At 44.5% G+C, this 19,763-nt stretch overlaps 1 protein-coding gene across 1 annotated transcript in view; it reads left to right on the forward strand.

The window, feature by feature from the left end:
* Positions 1 to 15,329, forward strand: part of ccdc80 (coiled-coil domain containing 80) — a 41,393-nt gene extending 26,064 nt beyond the window's left edge. The window contains exons 6-7 of the mRNA XM_070893446.1: positions 3,317 to 3,397; positions 13,415 to 15,329. Coding sequence (XP_070749547.1) covers positions 3,317 to 3,397; positions 13,415 to 13,731 — 398 coding nt within the window. The 3' untranslated portion in view covers positions 13,732 to 15,329. The remainder of the gene's footprint in view (positions 1 to 3,316; positions 3,398 to 13,414) is intronic.
* Positions 15,330 to 19,763: the final 4,434 nt, after the last annotated feature.

Consider the following 19,763-nt stretch of genomic DNA (forward strand, 5'->3'; position numbering starts at 1 on the left):
TCTAATAAATCTGTTTTCACCTTCTCCAGGGCCTTTATATGCTTTTTATAATATGACCAGAACTGTTAATGGTACTCCATGTGGTCTAACCAAGGTTCTATACAAGTTTAACATAACTTCTCTGCTTTTCAATTCTATCCCTCTAGAGATGCACTCCAGTGCTTTGTTTGCTTCTTTATGGCCTTTTTAACCTGTGCCACTACTTTTAGTGATTTGTGTATATGTACCCCAGATCCCTCTGCTCCTCTACCCCATTCTCTTATTTTCCAAGGAGCATGTGACCTCCTCAATCTTCCCACCAAAATGCACTGCCTCGCACTTATCTATATTGGAATTCACTTGCCAATTACACACCCATTCTGCAAATTTATTAATGTCTTGTATTTTGCATCCAAAAAGCAAACTCACAGGATAGTTTTCTCATGAGCTGAACTGTTGCCTTTGGTCATATCTACTGTAAACCTCCCTGTGCTTGTGCATGAGCACAGGCAAGACAGCACCGAAGAAAAGTGTAGAGTGGGACTCTTCACCTCTCAGTTTGCCGAAAATCAGCCTGTTCAACTAATTGAAATCTTCTGTGCTCCTGTGAGTCATTCCATCAGTTACTGCAAGATGCAGGCATCGCTGCAGAGTTCCACTCCAACACTCTCTGCAGTGCTGCCTCTTTCAGGAAGCCATGAGCTTATTGATGGATAGGGGCCCTCTATAGCTTCCTGCAATAGGCCGCTGACACTCATGCTGGGTGGGAATTGCCTGTTGGGTTCTTCCAATTGGCTGCTGTAACCTCAGGCGAAGATCGGTGGAATCCTCAGATGTACCACGCAATTGGGATTTTCGCCGATCTTCCACCAATACTAGGGTGGCCGATCGGGCAAACCCTAAGGAAATTCCTAATGTCACTGTTTAAGTTTACACACGAGTAATGGTCACTTGGGTGAAGTGCAGGAGGGGGCTGGTGCTCGGGGAATCATATCTCAACATGAGCCAGTGCCTCAGGACAGAAGGGAATAAAAACAATACACAGTACAGGATAGGAAAAACTCTTGCTATTACCTGGTTGGCACACCATTTAAATAATAAATGTTAATAATGAGTGAACATGTTGACTTAAACACAGAAAATACTGGAAACACTCAATAGCATCTGTGGAGAAAGGAAAAAGTTCATCTTTCAGGTATAACCCTTCGTTAGAACTGCAAGATATTAGAGATGAACATCTTTTAAAAAGGAACAGAACAATGGAAAAGGGGAGATGGGGAGGTTCAGATACACAAGAAAAGGAAAAAGAATATCCTGTTAGATGGAGAACTGGAAATGGTTAAATGACAGAAGTGATAATAGCGTAAGACAAAAGGAGCATAATGCAAGAAATAAAAGACATATACAAGACCCAGAGAATGTGTGAATAGTTAGGGTGGCTAAGTGGAGAGGGAACATGAAAACCTGGTAAAGAGAGCAGGTTCCAGTGGCCCAGGAAATTTGGTGGAAGAAAAAGGCAGGTCGACATTCCAAGCACCAACCCGCTCCCTCCCCTTGCAGGTCTGATCTGAGGTCCGCAAAATGCCAAGTAGCAAGTTGGCCTGGTGTTCCTTAAACTTGCATTGAGCTTCATTGGAACAGTGTAGAAGGCCAAGGACAGAGAGGTTAGAGTACGAGTGGGATGGAGAATTAAAGCGGCAAGTGACAGGGAGCTTAAGGTCACACGCAGTCAGAAATTTGCTTTCCTGCTGTTACTGATTGATCCCAGACTGTGATTTATGCGGATAAATTGTTATTAAATTGTATACTTTTGAAACCACAACCACAAACTATAAAACTGAGCACTGTGGCATTTGAAAACCTGCAGCAAACGGCCCTGTGCCGGAAAACCTTGGCCAGAAATCCAGTGAGGCTGTGCCCACTTTTACAGGGATACAGTGGGTGCCAACACGTCCGATATGATGGGTGGTGTGCATGCACATTCTGAGCTTCAAGTCTGCTGCCCACCATATTGGTACAGGTTGAAGCTCCCTTATCCAGAACCACCCCTCGTCCAGATCCATTCCTGGCCACCGACATAAACAAATTGAACAAACTGAAGTCCTTCCTCCTGCTGACTCCCGCAATCGCTGGCCTGACCCCCGCGATCCATCGCAGCCCCCCCCCCCACCGCAGCAACCCCCCCCCCCACCCCACCCCCCGATATCTCTGTCGCACTCCCAGCCCCAAGCCAGCCAGCCTGATATTCCCTTGCTCAGTACCTGTACCATCCAATTTAACATGACACCCCTCCTCCAGAAAAATCCATTATCCAGAACAGGCCAGGTCCCGAGGGTTCCGGATAAGGGAGGTTCAAACTGTATAGGCATTAAAAGCAGCGTCCTGGGACCGCACCTGAAACAGGCATTAGGTTTTTTGCAGGTGCAAATAAGGGGCTTATCACCTGTTTGATGTGCCATTTAGCAAATTGCTGTGCCTTGAACGCAAGTCTACATGTGGCCTAACCAGTGATCCTCCGCCACCATAAAGGTAAGTTTGTAAAAAAAATACTTATCTGAATGCGGTGCCAGGATGTGCAGGAGTGCTCAACCCAGTTCAATACTAAAACCACCCGGCGCTGCCAGCCACCAATTGCCACCCCTACCGATCACTGCTGTCACCCACCCCCAGTCTCCCCCACACCCTCCCCAGGCACTCCCTCCCTCCCGATTGCCCCCCTCTTTTGCAAGGCCTACCTCAGGGCTGCTGCCGGCGGTGCAGTGGCCAAAAATTCAAATGTTCTTCGCCGGCGAGCTGTCTGGGGATGACAAGCAATTATCTGCAGCTCACTTGTCTGATGTAAATGAGGCTCGATATCGGGTCAATCCCTGTGGCCAGTTCAATCAGCAGGCTGCCCCAAACCAATTTCTAGGCCTCTGTGTCCAGCTGTGAAGTGAATATTCACTTCATGTCCAGGTGAGAAGTTACAGCATTGATCTCATAATCAACAGATGTCTGCTCTAACTCAACCTGTTTAAGTTGGCAATTATGTAATGCAGCATCTCTATTCCTGGCTTTTTACAGGCTGATATACACTAGTGTTTGAATTTATACATCTATTTCATTTGTTTTTCTTATTTTGTTACAATGATTTATTTTCTCGCACTTCCGCTTCCAAACTAACCTGAGTATAATCAGCTCATTGGCTTATTTGGAACTTTTAAACCTAAAATGAAAAGAAAAAGGTTGTAAAAGCATAATACCATAGCTTCAAGTTTCTTTCTTAGCATTTACCCAATTAGCTGTGGTGTACATATTATTCCATGAGATTAACGTGAGAATAAATCTATTTTTGAAGGTTTACGTCATCTGGCGGTTCTGAAGTTGATGGGTGTGGGTATTGATGTTGGAGGGGTTTTGGAACTATATCCAATTAACGGTAAGAGTACTTTCATTATGATCGGCTATATTTAAAAATACTTATGCTACTGTGAGAGGTGAAACTGTATCTGGTGATGACAGCCATCATGTTCCAGTATAAACATGGTGCTATTTTATAAGTAAATAATGGTTGTGTCCTGAGGGTCAGCTTAAGGAGTGAGAGGCTTTGCAATATTACATGTTCTCTTTTATTCTCATTGCTAGTTTTTAATAAACTTTATAGCAATGACCTTTTACCTTCCTTCAACAAAAGTCTTCGATAAAGATGATCCTGTAGGATTTCCTTTTTATAAACCAATAATAAATCCAACTGAATCGTAACCAGTTTACAATAGATTATCTACTACAATACAGGTAAAGGTTTTCATTTTGTTTTCATCTCGTAAATGACTTGACAAGAAAATGATGATAAGTTCTGTTTAATGAGTTGGTTCCTCTACATACTGCTGGAAATATGAGGGATGGGGCAAGGGGGTGGATTACTTCATGGTGTTGTCCATTCAACACTGGGATCCCTCTGATAGTTCTTGTCATCAGCATCACTTCAAGATTTCATTTTTTTGGTCTTTGATAAGTGATTACTTCTCTTTTTACAGCAGATTTCATTTAGAAAACACATGCTAGAAACAATCCTTTTTTCAGATGTGCTGGATTTTGTGGGGGGGTCAGCTGGTGTGATCGGTGACAGGTCGGGTGGGCAAGTGTTTTTTTCTCTCCAGCGGGTTGGGACCCTGCTGCGAACCTGCCGCTAAACGCCTTTCCCAAATGTCGGGTCTGTGAGTGCTGACACTCAGCAGCAGGTTCACAGCAGGGGACCCAATTCAGGTAATTAGTGCCATGTTTAGAGCCACTTGAGAATGATTCGCAGCACACCTTCTGCATTTGACTGCTCGCCCACAGGGTTTATGCTGGTCATGTACCATGTCTGTGAAGCTGAGGCAGGAGATCAGTGGCCATTGAATCAGCTGTTGAGTTGACAGCTTCAAATATACAGTAAAAGCTCCAACCTTACAGAGATAATGAAACGTTTAAACGTTTAAAATTCTGACGGGTTTAGACAGGTTAGATGCAGAAAGAATGTTCCCAATGTTGGGGAAGTCCAGAACCAGGGGTCACAGTCTGAGGATAAGGGGTAAGCCATTTAGGACCGAGATGAGGAGAAACTTCTTCACCCAGAGAGTGGTGAACCTGTGGAATTCTCTACCACAGAAAGTAGTTGAGGCCAATTCACTAAATATATTCAAAAGGGAGTTAGATGAAGTCCTTACTACTCGGGGGATCAAGGGTTATGGCGAGAAAGCAGGAAGGGGGTACTGAAGTTTCATGTTCAGCCATGAACTCATTGAATGGCGGTGCAGGCTAGAAGGGCTGAATGGCCTGCTCCTGCACCTATTTTCTATGTTTCTATGTTTCTATATCTTCCCTCAGCCACAAACTCTTCCTCACTGCATTTCCACAACAGATTTACCATGCTGTAAGTCTTTACACAAGTCTCCATCCAGCCTGACGTCATTACCTCTCTCACCATTGACAGATCACTTCTGTCATCTCTACTTCACCTGGCATCAACGTGGGCGCCCTTTATACTCTCTCACCTTGGTCCTCAGAATTGCACCACAAGAAGCCCCAAGAGCAGCAGCACCAGGCACACCAGCAGCACCAACAACACCACCAACCTGGTGCTGCGAGGACAGAGGGCATCAGCATCCACCCACGTTGCTGTCCGGGAGGCCAGGAATGGCTTCACCATGGCCAGATTTACTTCACTTGATGCTGTACACCCTGGCTGTCACATAATGCGCCAGGTTGGCACCACCCTAATAAGCTCATAATAAAGGATGAAACTGAGTACTGTGAGAAATGAGTAAGTGTGACCTTAGCTCCTTTAATAAGACTCCAGAGTGCAGGTACCACGTGGGTGGCCTGCTTATATACAGTGCTCCCAAGGGATGCTGGGATCCCTTGGAACTCCAACAGGTAGGCCCTCTGGTGGTGGTGTGATACAGGTTGCCAAGGGTTAAATACATAATGCACCCCACACCAACACCATAAAGCATCCCTAAAATACAAAAGCCATTCCTTTAACACTCTGCACCATTGCGGGGAGACCGTTATGTCTCACCATTCACTGCAACTCACTAAGCCACTTCCAAAGGTGCAGACAAATCTGTCCAAGAATGCAAAATGTGGAAGATAAATGTTTCAATGTTTGACACCACATTAATACAAACTTTGCATAAATGTTTCTTAAAACACCCAAGTGCCCACCCTTGTGTGTTGTTAGTTGGTATGATTGCATGAGGGTGAGTGTGACGGGTGGCTAGTGAGATGAGGATGTGATAATTTAGCTAGAGAGGGATGGGCAGAGGTGCAAAGTAAGTTGGAGTGAGTAAGGATGTGCATGGGAAGAGTGGGGAAGGCAGAGTGATGGGGATGTGATGAGAGGCACAGCAGGATGGAGTTGAGTGTGGCTTTGTATTAACATTTCGTGATCTACTGCACTTAGGTCCTCCTGACCAAATCCCTGCTTGTGCCCTCCTCTGCAATGTGAAACCAGGCTGTGTTGATCTCCTATGGAGGTCCCTTCCGTCCATGGGAAGGGAAGAGGATCTCCCTGCGTGCTGTGCCTCCCTCCATAAGCATATGGATGCAGCCATGGGAGAGCCTAGGTACAGCCCTACACCTTTATGCAGTGATTGTCAGTGTTTGCAGCACCTCAGTGCTGTAGAACACTTGACAGCAGAAATGTCAAACTAAAGGGCCATGGTCCATTTAAGGAAACCAGCTGATGAGAGGTCATCAAATGACATCACCAGATCCGTTTCCTCTAATTGGCCGGGAAACGCACTGGATGGGCTTAACAGGCCCAATCAAGGGAAATTCATTTCAGAGGCCAGAATGGAGACAACAGCGGAGTTGGGACCCGCCACTGACATCGCCCGCCATGGACCCACCGAGGTTTGTAAAATCGCAGCCAGTGTTTTTACTTCAACATTAACTTGTCATCAAGCTTAGTAAAAGCCTTTCTCTCTTCAGTCCCTTGGCAACTTTCAACACTCAGTGAGATGGGAACCAATGCAGGGAGATGGAGGGAAACAAAAAGGAGGCAAAAGCAAAAGACAGAAAGGAGATGAGGAAAAGTGGAGGGCAGAGAAACCCAAGGCAAAGAACAAAAAGGACCATTGTACAGCAAAATTCTAAAAGGACAGAGGGTGTTAAAAAAACAAGCCTGAAGGCTTTGTGTCTTAATGCAAGGAGTATCCGCAATAAGGTGGATGAATTAACTGTGCAAATAGATGTTAACAAATATAATGTGATTGGGATTACGGAGACGTGGCTCCAGGATGATCAGGGCTGGGAACTCAACATCCAGGGGTATTCAACATTCAGGAAGGATAGAATAAAAGGAAAAGGAGGTGGGGTAGCATTGCTGGTTAAGGAGGAGATTAAGGCAATAGTTAGGAAGGACATTAGCTTGGATGATGTGGAATCTATATGGGTAGAGCTACAGAACACCAAAGGGCAAAAAACGTTAGTGGGAGTTGTGTACAGACCTCCAAACAGTAGTAGTGATATTCGGGAGGGCATCAAACAGGAAATTAGGGGTGCATGCAATAAAGGTGCAGCAGTTATAATGGGTGACTTTAATATGCATATAGATTGGGCTAACCAAACTGGAAGCAATACGGTGGAGGAGGATTTCCTGGAGTGCATAAGGGATGGTTTTTTAGACCAATATGTCGAGGAACCAACTAGGGGGGAGGCCATCTTAGACTGGGTGTTATGTAATGAGAGAGGATTAATTAGCAATCTCGTTGTGCGAGGCCCCTTGGGGAAGAGTGACCATAATATGGTGGAATTCTGCATTAGGATGGAGAATGAAACAGTTAATTCAGAGACCATGGTCCAGAACTTAAGAAGGCTAACTTTGAAGGTATGAGGCGTGAATTGGCTGGGATGGATTGGCGAATGATTTACTTAAGGGGTTGACTGTGGATGGGCAATGGCAGATATTTAGAGACCGCATGGATGAACTACAACAATTGTACATTCCTGTCTGGCATAAAAATAAAAAAGGGAAGGTGGCTCAACCGTGGCTATCAAGGGAAATCAGGGATAGTATTAAAGCCAAGGAAGTGGCATACAAATTGGCCAGAAATAGCAGCGAACCTGGGGACTGGGAGAAATTTAGAAATCAGCAGAGGAGGACAAAGGGTTTGATTAGGGCAGGGAAAATGGAGTATGAGAAGAAGCTTGCAGGGAACATTAAGACGGATTGCAAAACTTTCTATAGATATGTAAAGAGAAAAAGATTAGTAAAGACAAACGTAGGTCCCCTGCAGTCAGAATCAGGGGAAGTCATAACGGGGAACAAAGAAATGGCGGACCAATTGAACAAGTACTTTGGTTCGGTATTCACGAAGGAGGACACAAACAACCTTCCGGTTATAAAAGGGGTCGGGGGGTCTAGTAAGGAGGAGGAACTGAGGGAAATCCTTATTAGCCGGGAAATTGTGTTGGGGAAATTGCTGGGATTGAAGGCCGATAAATCCCCAGGGCCTGATGGACTGCATCCCAGAGTACTTAAGGAGGTGGCCTTGGAAATAGTGGATGCATTGACAGTCATTTTCCAACATTCCATTGACTCTGGATCAGTTCCTATAGAGTGGAGGGTAGCCAATGTAACCCACTTTTTAAAAAAGGAGGGAGAGAGAAAACAGGGAATTATAGACCGGTCAGCCTGACATCGGTAGTGGGTAAAATGATGGAATCAATTATTAAGGATGTCATAGCAGTGCATTTGGAAAGAGGTGACATGATAGGTCCAAGTCAGCATGAATTTGTGAAAGGGAAATCATGCTTGACAAATCTTCTGGAATTTTTTGAGGATGTTTCCAGTAGAGTGGACAAGGGAGAACCAGTTGATGTGGTATATTTGGACTTTCAAAAGGCGTTCGACAAGGTCCCACACAAGAGATTGATGTGCAAAGTTAAAGCACATGGGATTGGGGATAGTGTGCTGACGTGGATTGAGAACTGGTTGTCAGACAGGAAGCAAAGAGTAGGAGTAAATGGGTACTTTTCAGAATGGCAGGCAGTGACTAGTGGGGTACCGCAAGGTTCTGTGTTGGGGCCCCAGCTGTTTACACTGTACATTAATGATTTAGATGAGGGGATTAAATGTAGTATCTCCAAATTTGCGGATGACACTAAGTTGGGTGGCAGTGTGAGCTGCGAGGAGGATGCTGTGAGGCTGCAGAGCGACTTGGATAGGTTAGGTGAGTGGGCAAATGCATGGCAGATGAAGTATAATGTGGATAAATGTGAGGTTATCCACTTTGGTGGTAAAAACAGAGATACAGACTATTATCTGAATGGTGACAGATTAGGAAAAGGGGAGGTGCAAAGAGACCTGGGTGTCATGGTACATCAGTCATTGAAGGTTGGCATGCAGGTGCAGCAGGCGGTTAAGAAAGCAAATGGCATGTTGGCCTTCATAGCAAGGGGATTTGAGTACAGGGGCAGGGAGGTGTTGCTACAGTTGTACAGGGCATTGGTGAGGCCACACCTGGAGTATTGTGTACAGTTTTGGTCTCCTAACCTGAGGAAGGACATTCTTGCTATTGAGGGAGTGCAGCGAAGGTTCACCAGACTGATTCCTGGGATGGCGGGACTGACCTATCAAGAAAGACTGGATCAACTGGGCTTGTATTCACTGGAGTTCAGAAGAATGAGAGGGGACCTCATAGAAACATTTAAAATTCTGACGGGGTTAGACAGGTTAGATGCAGGAAGAATGTTCCCAATGTTGGGGAAGTCCAGAACCAGAGGTCACAGTCTAAGGATAAGGGGTAAGCCATTTAGAACCGAGATGCGGAGAAACTTCTTCACCCAGAGAGTGGTGAACCTGTGGAATTCTCTACCACAGAAAGTTGTTGAGGCCAATTCACTAAATATATTCAAAAAGGAGTTAGATGAGGTCCTTACTACTAGGGGGATCAAGGGGTATGGCGAGAAAGCAGGAATGGGGTACTGAAGTTGAATGTTCAGCCATGAACTCATTGAATGGTGGTGCAGGCTAGAAGGGCCGAATGGCCTACTCCTGCACCCATTTTCTATGTTTCTATGTTTCTATGATAGGTTCTTGGATAAATCAGCACACACTCATAACCTTAGTGACTTCATTGCATCTCAAGTAAAGTTATGTCTGTCTTCTTCTTATCATATATGGGATTAGCATAAAAATTAATATGGGAATTAATTAAGGCATTGCGATTACCAACTTAACCTTAAGCACCATGCTAAATATACATTGTCAAAAGTTCACACTTTAAAATGCACATACAAGCCAAAAACAGTATCAAAACAGTATATAAGGCCAAAAATTGTATAATCATTATTTTCTCATTAAAAAAATTTGCCTTGCTTTTTGTGAATAGGATATGTGGACAATGTCTACATACCTATAGATGCCAATGTGATATCTGCACTAGAATAGCTTGGCTGGGAGGAGGCGGGGGATGGGGGGCATGTAGTTAGTTCTGATATGCAGGTTTTCAACACTACAGCTGGGATATAGACCAGTCAGAATCAGAAGGCTGGTCAGGGAAAAGTTAAGTGAGCCCACTATTAGGGATAGTGTGGTGCATTGTTCTTGAGGATGATTCTGTGATTAGTTGAATCAAGATGAGATTTGATTGCTACTGTTATTCTGTGCATTCAGTTTCTGTCTGTAAAACAAAGCAACTTGATTATTTGTACTAGGTCAGTTCTCACAAAGGGTTTCAGTTCATCTTCAAAAAGATTGGAGAAGCACATGTGTGGGCATGTGTGAAAGACGATACCCAGTTCAGATCACAAGGGGGTCCATCTAGATTGTATTGTTTCATATTTAGATATTGGACAGTGTGGGCACACTCCTTAACATAAGAAACATGGACTGCTTGAGTAGTCAGCATTGATACACCCAAGAGAACATTTAAGGCAAAACTGAAACTTGTAACAATTGGGTACAACAACATGGTGAGCTAGTTATCCGAGTGGCAAGATGTACCAGTGGAATGGTAGGACATGCATTCATGACCACAAATCGCCACAAGGTAATTTCCCAGTCTTTGCCAAGCTATCTGGGGAACATGTTGTACAGAAATCAGCCATGTTTCACAGGTAGGGTATTTAAGTGTCAGACTGTCTCAACACTCACTGCTCTCACCCTTCTCCGAGCAGGTGACTGGAGTGTAATATTGAGTGATGCCTATGACCTTTCTATCCTCCTGCAAGAAATATTGAACAACACAGAAAATCCAAGGGAAAAAATGCAAAATGTGTGGGAATATATAAATTCTATACTTAAGGACCGAGGTTAAAATTGATTCATGTGAAAAACATGAAACCTTACGCATAAATTAAAGGAACAGTGCTGATCTGGAAATGTCATCTTTATATTGAAAGAATATTGCATATCCGTTTCCCTTTTCCATAAATATTACTGCTTTATTTTAGCTGTCAAACCTTATCAGGCTTTTATGTGGTTTGCAGTCAGTTTTAATGGGCCCAAGTTTCCACAAGAAAAAAAACGGGCGCCCCTCTGAGCTGGGCACCCGTTTTTCGCGCCTAAGACGGCGCCTAAAAATATCCTCGGTATTCTCCACCTACTTACAGGTCCTCTGGCCCTCGGCACAGCCAGCACGAGCTGTGGGGGGGGCGGAGCCAAGTCCCTGCGCTGAAAACAGTGCCGGGACCTCTGCACATGCGCGCTACAGTCGGCACGCAAGTGCAGTAGCTCCAGGCGCCGAGCTGTGTGGGAGGGGCCCGAAGCACGCAGCCCCTAGCCCTGACCCAATGGCCTCACTGGGGCTGCGTGAATAAGGCTCCTCCCACGGCCAGCTCCTGCTCCCCGCTCCCGACAAGACCCGACACCCGCTCCCCCCCCCCCCACGCCGACCAGACCCGACCCGACAGCCGCTCCCCCCCCCCCGCCCCGCCCCGAGACCCGAGACCCGACATCCGCTCCCCCCCCCCGCCCCCCCGACTGACCCGACCCGACCCGCGCTCCTGTTCCCTGACCCGACCCGCCCCCCCCCCCCCCCCTCACTGGACCCGACTCCCGGACTGGATCCGATCCGATCTGACCTCTCCCTTCCCCACCCCCCCCCTCTCTCCTCCCTCCGCTCTCTCTCTCTCCCTCCCTCCCCTCTCTCTCTCTCCCTCCCTCCCTCTCTCTCTCTCTCTCTCTCTCTCTCCCCCTCCCTCCCCCCCCTCTCTCTCCCTCCCTCCCCTCTCTCTCTCTCCCTCCCTCCCCCCCCTCTCTCTCCCTCCCTCCCCCCTCCCTCTCTCTCTCCCTCCCCCCCCTCTCTCTCTCCCTCCCTCTCTCTCTCTCTCTCTCTCACCCCCTCCTGCTCAGCGACACGAACGGCTTTCTCCCCCCCCCTCCCGCTCAGCGGCACGAACGGCTGCAGAATTCTCCCTGGCTGAAGCACTTTCACACAGGTAGGAAGATGGTTTATTTAATCTTTTCTTGGCTTATAAATGTTTATTCAGGTTGGATTTATTTGTATAATATTTGTAGAAGTATAAATAAGGATTTATTGTCGAATTTAATGAGTTCCCTCCCCCCCCCCTCCCCCCCCACCTCGTTCTGGACGCCTAATTTGTAACCTGCGCCTGATTTTTTAATGTGTAGAACAGGTTTTGTCAGTTCTACAAAAATCTTCACTGGCTCCATTCTACTTTAGTTTGGAGTACATTTTCACTGTGGAAACTTTCAAATCAGGCGTCAGTGGCAGGACACGCCCCCTTTTGAAGAAAAAATTCTGTTCTAAACTAGAACTGTTCTACCTGACTAGAACTGCAGAAAAATAAATGTGGAGAATTGCGATTTCTAAAATAGTCCGTTCTCCACCAGTTGCTCCTAAAAATCAGGCACAAATCATGTGGAAACTTGGGCCCAATGTTTCACTCCAAAATGTTTGGTGGAATAGTAACAAGGATTTGTCCAAAAATACTTAGTACTGTTGTGAAAGCATCATTCCACTGTTCCATGTTTTGTCAATTAAAACGTGTCCAATTCTTGTGTAGAAGTACATTTCACATAAATGCATCTATTGTCGCTACAACATGATAAAGTTCTGTTAAAAATAATTCTTGAAACTGATGTGGCAGCTTTCAAAGTTTGGGTTTCTGTTTTCGTACTTTCAGTACTGTCAGCCCTCTGTGCATAAGACATATTCAAGAACATAGCAAATTTTAACTCAAAGTCCCGTGAGAGATGTGGTTTCTTCTGTTTCCCATGTAATAGGATACTGGAAAGAGGAAATATTATGATTCATAATATTGTGCTGTATTGCAATTCATGACTCAGCAATCACTTCCAATAGGGAGAGTATACAGAACCAGGTAAGCTTACAGAGGTTTTTTTTAGGAAAGGATATGGAGCTGCATATTCTCGAAAATGATATCAAATATGTACAAGCAGAGATGGCATACAATACCACAGTAAAAGAAAAAAAGTGCAGGATCCAAAGCTTGCCAGGTTTCTCAATCTTGGTGAAATTGGCCAAGCAAACTTTGACATCTGTATGCAATTTATCTTATGACGCATCATATGGAGTGAATAAAAAAGTAAATATCTTTACACTTCGACTATTTTAATATATTTTGGCTGCAGAGGTTGAATCTTTGAACTTTTGAATTTTTTAATATGGTATTTCTTTTGCTACACAAAATAAATGCTGTGGAAATGCATTTAAAGGCCAAAAGTCTATCCAAGTACAGTATAAATAACCATTTTTTCAATTATATTAGGTAAGGTAGTAAATTTGCCTTGTAGTCAAATAATCTTTGGATTTGCCAGTGAAAACTTAATTTTCAGTATATCTGGTAGTTTAATAATTAATTTGGTATTTTTAAGAAGGATATATTTATAAATGGCAGTTTCACTGAAATTGTGTTTAAAATGTTTTAAAACTTATGTTTGGTAAAACAAGTTTGTTGGCTTTGTTTGCTACATTTACAGGAACCGCAACTGTTGATCGCGAAGAGCTCTCCCAGTCCTTGGTGGAAGACATACGGAATTATTTTCAAGTGAGCCCAGAGTATTTCTCAATGCTACTGGTTGGGAAGGATGGAAATGTCAAGTCATGGTATCCAACTCCAATGTGGAATATGGCCATCGTTTATGACCTTGTTGACTCCATGCAGCTTCGCCGACAGGAAATGGCCATTCAACAATCCTTGGGCATGCGTTGCCCAGAGGATGCATATGGATACAGTTATCATGGTTACCAAGATGGATATCATCAACAGGGTCACTACGGTGGATACCATTACTAAAAATAATAAATTGAGGCCTTGCAGCTTAAATGCTGAAAACCCCAAGGACTAAGTTTTAAAAGCAACCTAAAAATCACATTTGATACCAATTTGAGTTTTGTTTTCATAAATACTCGAAAAAAAAGCTTAAATAAAATGCTACAGCTATTGGGGAAAAATGTCAATTTTCAGTTATATTTTGAAAATATTTAAAGATTAATCACTGAACCCTCTGCTGACTTAAAGAACACATAGTCATTTTGGAAGACATACTTTCGTCAGCATTTTTCCAAGATATTTTGTATAGCTGATGCTTATCATGGAAAGTGTGTATTATCCATAATTAGAGGTGTTTTTGTTTGTTTTAGCGTATTTATTGTATATTAAAGGGAGAAAGACTTGCATCAATTGTAAGGAACCAAATAGAAATAGGGTAGTCTCTTACTGTACAAATCGGATAAGAGAAAATGTTCTTACTAATCTTCAGTGTGCATCAACAAAGAGACTAAAAAGCAAAAGAATGAAACTAGTGTTAGTATTACCTACCTAACATGGCATTGAGAACTGCTGCAGTAGAACACATTCGACTGGAGACAAAACAAAAGTTGCAAGGCATTTCAAAAAGAAATTTGAAATTAGCATCTCACTAGCTACAGAGATCACTCATGATAAATACTACTTGTTTGTATCTGACCAAGCCAAACAAGTACTGCATACCATGAAGGGTAACCATGCTGTCAATTTGTAGAGTGAAGACGAATTAAGGGCTATAGTAATGCTACACCTCTGACCCTGCATTACATCTAACACACCTTTACAAAGAAAGGTCTATACAAAGCATGGACTAGAATAGAAACAGCATTCTGGGTATAGCCTCCTCTTTGGATTAAAACAACACTAAGGCCAGCATTATAGAATCATACAGCACAGAAGGAGGCCATTTAGTCCATTGTGCCTGTGTGTAGGAGAATCATTTTCAATTTATGGGGCTGGAACAAAAATTTTAACCACTGTTTTTAAATATATAGATCTATTACAATTAATAGTTTAGACTTACCAATATTGATCCCTCAACCAATATAATTAAAACAGATTATCTGGTCATTATCACATTGCTGTTTGTGGGACTTTGCTGTGCACATTTTGTCAGCTGCCACATTTTCTACATTACAACAGTGACTATACTTCAAGAAATACTTACTTGACTGTAAAGCGCTTTGGGACATTCTGAGGTTGTGAAACGCGCTATATAAATGCAAGTCTTTCTTTACATTTGTGTGTACCCCTCCCAAGTTGTGGAACTAACACTTCACATTAACAGTCAGAAAGGATTTTCTCAAGGGCACAAGGAGGGAGATATGTGCTGGTAATGCTCAATGAAATTGTTACACAATATGTTGTGGTACATTGCCATTTCTAGTCACAGAGAGAGTTCATTTCGAAACCAGGGATAATTCACAAATTTATCTAGAATTGAATAAAATGTGTATTGTAGTTTACTTCATGTTTGGAAATATGTTGAGAAATTCCACAGAGCGTATGTAGTAGGCCATAGAGTGTGCTGTATTTCACAATCAGTGACCTTAGAATTTAAACATGTATTACATTTTAGAAAACAAGCACTGCTTTTAGTTTTATTTGGTACAGCATTCCACTAATTGAAAGCCTGGCCAACTGGGATAGCAACATTAGCCACAAATGTATATTTTCCTTTCACTTTGTATCAATGTAGTATTCTGAAAGGTAAACAATTTTGGATCATTCTTTCTTGGGGAAACAACAATGACACCAGAAATTTTCTGACCTGGTGGTGCAATTATTTCATTGAAGTGGCACAACAACACTGTTGTGAAAGAAAATTCCTAATATTTATATAAATACATTTCTTCACAGAACAGAGAAAATCCTGCAAGTAGACAGCAAGTCCATTAACACGTGAGGAGGGAAAAGACAAGTTAATGTTTTGGATAGAGACCGTTCATCTAAAGGTTCTGATGAAAGGTCTTTATTCAAAATGTTAACTTGTCTTTTTTCTCTATAAATGCTGCATATTTTGAGTACTTTTAATTTCAGCATTTGCAGTTTTAATCATTGCTTTTCTTCACATTTGCTGTTGGCTCAACCTATCAGAAAGTAAATACCGCACTCTCACCTTTTCCATCAGTCCATGCTACTGTAATTTACAGTAAGAATTACATTGGTCTGGATTTTGCGATCGGTGGCATTCCTACGGATTACGCTGCTGGCATCCGAACAGCATGCGCTTTACCTGTTGGGGACTCTCCTTCGCGAACTTGCTGGCAAGCGCTGCATACTAGAGGGCAGTGAAATAACCCACGGATCCCAAGGGCGCAGCACATGCGGAAGCATATCTGGGATCATGTGGGCTAGTGCTCCAATCAGGAAACAGAAACAAGATGTATTTGGAGAATTGATATTTGAAGCTTTCTCAGAGAAAGAATAAAAGGAAATAAAAACAGGAAAAGAATAAATAAATCCAAAGCATATTCCAGTAGTCTCATGAAGTCTCATGGCTACATGGGCAAGGAAACCTCCTGCTGGTTACCACCTACCGCCCTCAGCTGATGAATCAATACTCCTCCATGTTGAACACCACTTGGAAGAAGCACACAGGGTAGTAAGGGCACAGAATGTACTCTGGGTGGGGAACTTCAGTGTCCATCACCAGCAGTAGCTTGGTAGCATCATTACTGACCAAGCTGGCTGAATGCTGAACGACATAGCTGCCAGATTGGGCCTGCGGCAGGTGGTGAGAGAACCAACATGAGGGAAAAACCTACTTGACCTCGTCCTCACCAATTTACCTGTCGGAGATGCGTCTATCCATAACAGCATTGATAGCAGTGACCAGCGCACAGTCATTGTGGAGACAAAGTCTCGTCTCCACACTGAGGACACCGTTCATCGTGTTGTGTGGCATTACCCCCGTGCTACATGGGATAGATTCAGTGCGGCTCTACCAGCTCAAAACTGGGCATCCATGAGGCTGTATTCCACCACAATATATAACCTCGTGGCCCAGCATCTACCATTACCATCAAGCCTGGTTCAATAAGGAGTGTAGAAGAGCATGCCAGGAGCAGCACCAGGTGTACCTAAAAGTGAGGTGCCAACTTGGGGAAGCTGCATCACAGGACTACATGTATGCTGAGCAGCGGAAGCAGCATGCTATAGACAGGGCAAAGCGATCCCACAATCAACAGATCAGATCAAAGCTCTGCAGTCCTGCCACATCCAGTCTTGAATGGTGGTGGACAATTAAACATCTAACGGGAGGAGGAGGCTCCATGAATATCCCCAGCCTCAATGATATTAAAGCCCAGCACGCGAGTGCAAAAGACAAGGCTGAAGCGTTTGCAACCATCTTCAGCCAGAAGTGCCAAATGGATGATCCATATCGGCCTCCTACTGAGGTCCCCACTGTTATATATGTAAACCTGTATATACCTTGTGTAGCCACCAGAGGGCTCATCCCCTGGAGTCTCAAGGGATCCCACAATCCCTTGGGAGCACTGGTATTTAAGGAGGCCTCACAGGCTGGAGAGGCACTCTGGAGACCTGTAATAAAAGATTAAGGTCACACTTTACTTTGAGTTCACAGTATCTAGTCAGACTCTTTATTCATACATAACAACTATCGACGAAGTACAAATGACGAACCCAAATATGCAGAGATCAGTGGGCATCCTGGAGAAATTTTCGGAGGGAGATGATTGGGAAACCTTCGTGGAGCGACTCAACCAATACTTTGTGGCCAACAAGCTGGAAGTAGAAGTGAACGCTGCCAAACGAAGGGCGATTTTCCTCACCTTCTGCAAGGCACCAACATATGGCCTCATGAAAAATCTGCTTGCTCCAGCAAGACCCACAGAGAAATCATACAATGATTTGTGCACACTGGTGTGGGAGCATCTGAACCTGAAGAAAAGCGTTCTGATGGCAAGGTACCGGTTCTACACATACAAAAGCTAGAAAATTGTTATGTTCAAACAAGTTGCTTCTGTTGTCTGATCCATGTAAGCATTTGGTACTAGCATGTGATGCGTCGCCATACGGGGTCGGGTGTGTATTGCAACAAGTTAATGAATCTGGGAAACTGCAACCGGTTACATATGCAGCCAGGAGTCTATCTAAGGCTGAGAGAGCCTACAGCATGATTGAAAAAGAAGCGTCAGCGTGTGTCTATGGGGTAAAGAAAATGCATCAATATCTGTTTGGGCTCAAATTTGAATTGGAAACTGACCATAAGCCACTGATATCCCTTTTTCCCGAAAGTAAGGGGATAAATACAAATGCATCGGCCCGCATCCAGAGATGGGCGCTCACGTTGTCCACATACAACTACGCCATCCACCACAGGCCAGGCACAGAAAACTGTGCCGATGCTCCCAGTAGGCTGCCATTGCCCACCACGGGGGTGGAAATGGCACAACCCGCAGATTTAGTCATGGTAATGGAAGCATTCGAGAGTGAGCAATCACCCGTCACAGCCCGACAGATTAGAACCTGGACGAGCCAGGACCCCTTTCTGTCCCTAGTAAAAAATTGTGTGCTTCTTGGGAGCTGGTCCAGTGTCCCAGTGGAAATGCAGGAAGAGATAAAGCCGTACCAGCGGTGCAAAGATGAAATGTCAATACAGGCAGACTGCCTTCTGTAGGGTAACCGGGTGGTGGTCCCCTAGAAGAGCAGGGACACTTTCATCAGTGATCTACACAGTACTCAACCAGGCATTGTAATGATGAAAGAGATAGCCAGATCCCATGTGTGGTGGCCCGGTATCGATGCGGACTTAGAGTCCTGCATGCACAAATGTAACACATGTTCGCAGTTAAGCAATGCACCCAGGAAGGCGCCACGAAGTTTATGTTCTTGACCATCCAAACCGTGGTCCAGGGTCCATGTCGACTATGCAGGCCTGTTTTTGAGTAAAATGTTCCTAGTGGTTGTAGATGCGTACTCCAAATGGATTGAATGTGAGATAATGTCAGCAAGCACGTCCACTGCCACCACTGAAAGCCTGCGGGCCATTTTTGCCATGCATGGCCTGCCTGATGTCCTTGTGAGCAACAATAGGCTATGTTTCACCAGTGCCGAATTCAAAGAGTTTATGACCCGTAATAGGAACAAACAAGTTACATCTTCCCCGTTCAAACCAGCATCCAATGGTCAGGCAGAGAGAGCAGTGGAAACCATCAAGCAGAGCTTGAAGAGGATAACTGAAGGCTCACTGCAAACTCACCTATCCCAAGTCCTGCTTAGCTACCGCACGAGACCCCACTTGCTCACCGGGATTCCACCCACTGAACTGCTCATGAAAAGGGTACTTAAGACAAGGCTCTCGTTAGTTCACCCTGATCTACATGAACAGGTAGAGAGCAGGTGGCTTCAACAAAGTACATATCATGATAGTGCAAATGTGTCACGTGAAATTAAAATCAATGATTCTGTATTTGTGTTTGAACTATGGATAAGATCCCAATTAGCTTCCCGGCACTGTTGTGGCCAGAGGGGAGCAGGGTGCTTCGGGTCAAACTTTCAAATGAACTCATCCACCGGAAACACTTGGACCAAATCAAACACAGATTCACAGACTATTCTGAGCAACCCACTTTGGACCCTACCTTCTTTGACCCCCCCAACATACACACCAGTGGCAACCGACACAGCGGTTGACCACGAAGCAGAACCCATCACCCTCAGCAGCCCAGCAGGACTTACCACATCAGGTAGCCCAGCAAGGCCAGCTGCACAGCAGCCCAGTGAGGGCCCAGCAAACGATTCACCAAAACCAGCATTTGCACCGAGACGACCAACCAGGGAAAGAAAGGCCCCAGATCAACTCACCTTGTAAATAGTTACACCATTGACTTGGGGGGGGGGCGGGGGGGAGGGGGGGAGTGTTGTTATATATGTAAACCTGTATATACCTTGTGTAGCCGCCAGAGGGCTCATCCCCTGGAGTCCTAAGGGATCCCACAATCCCTTGGGAGCACTGGTACTTAAGGAAGCCTCACAGGCTGGAGAGGCACTCT

Source organism: Pristiophorus japonicus, chromosome 11, assembly GCF_044704955.1.
Source record: "Pristiophorus japonicus isolate sPriJap1 chromosome 11, sPriJap1.hap1, whole genome shotgun sequence".
Taxonomy (NCBI): Eukaryota; Metazoa; Chordata; class Chondrichthyes; family Pristiophoridae; genus Pristiophorus; species Pristiophorus japonicus.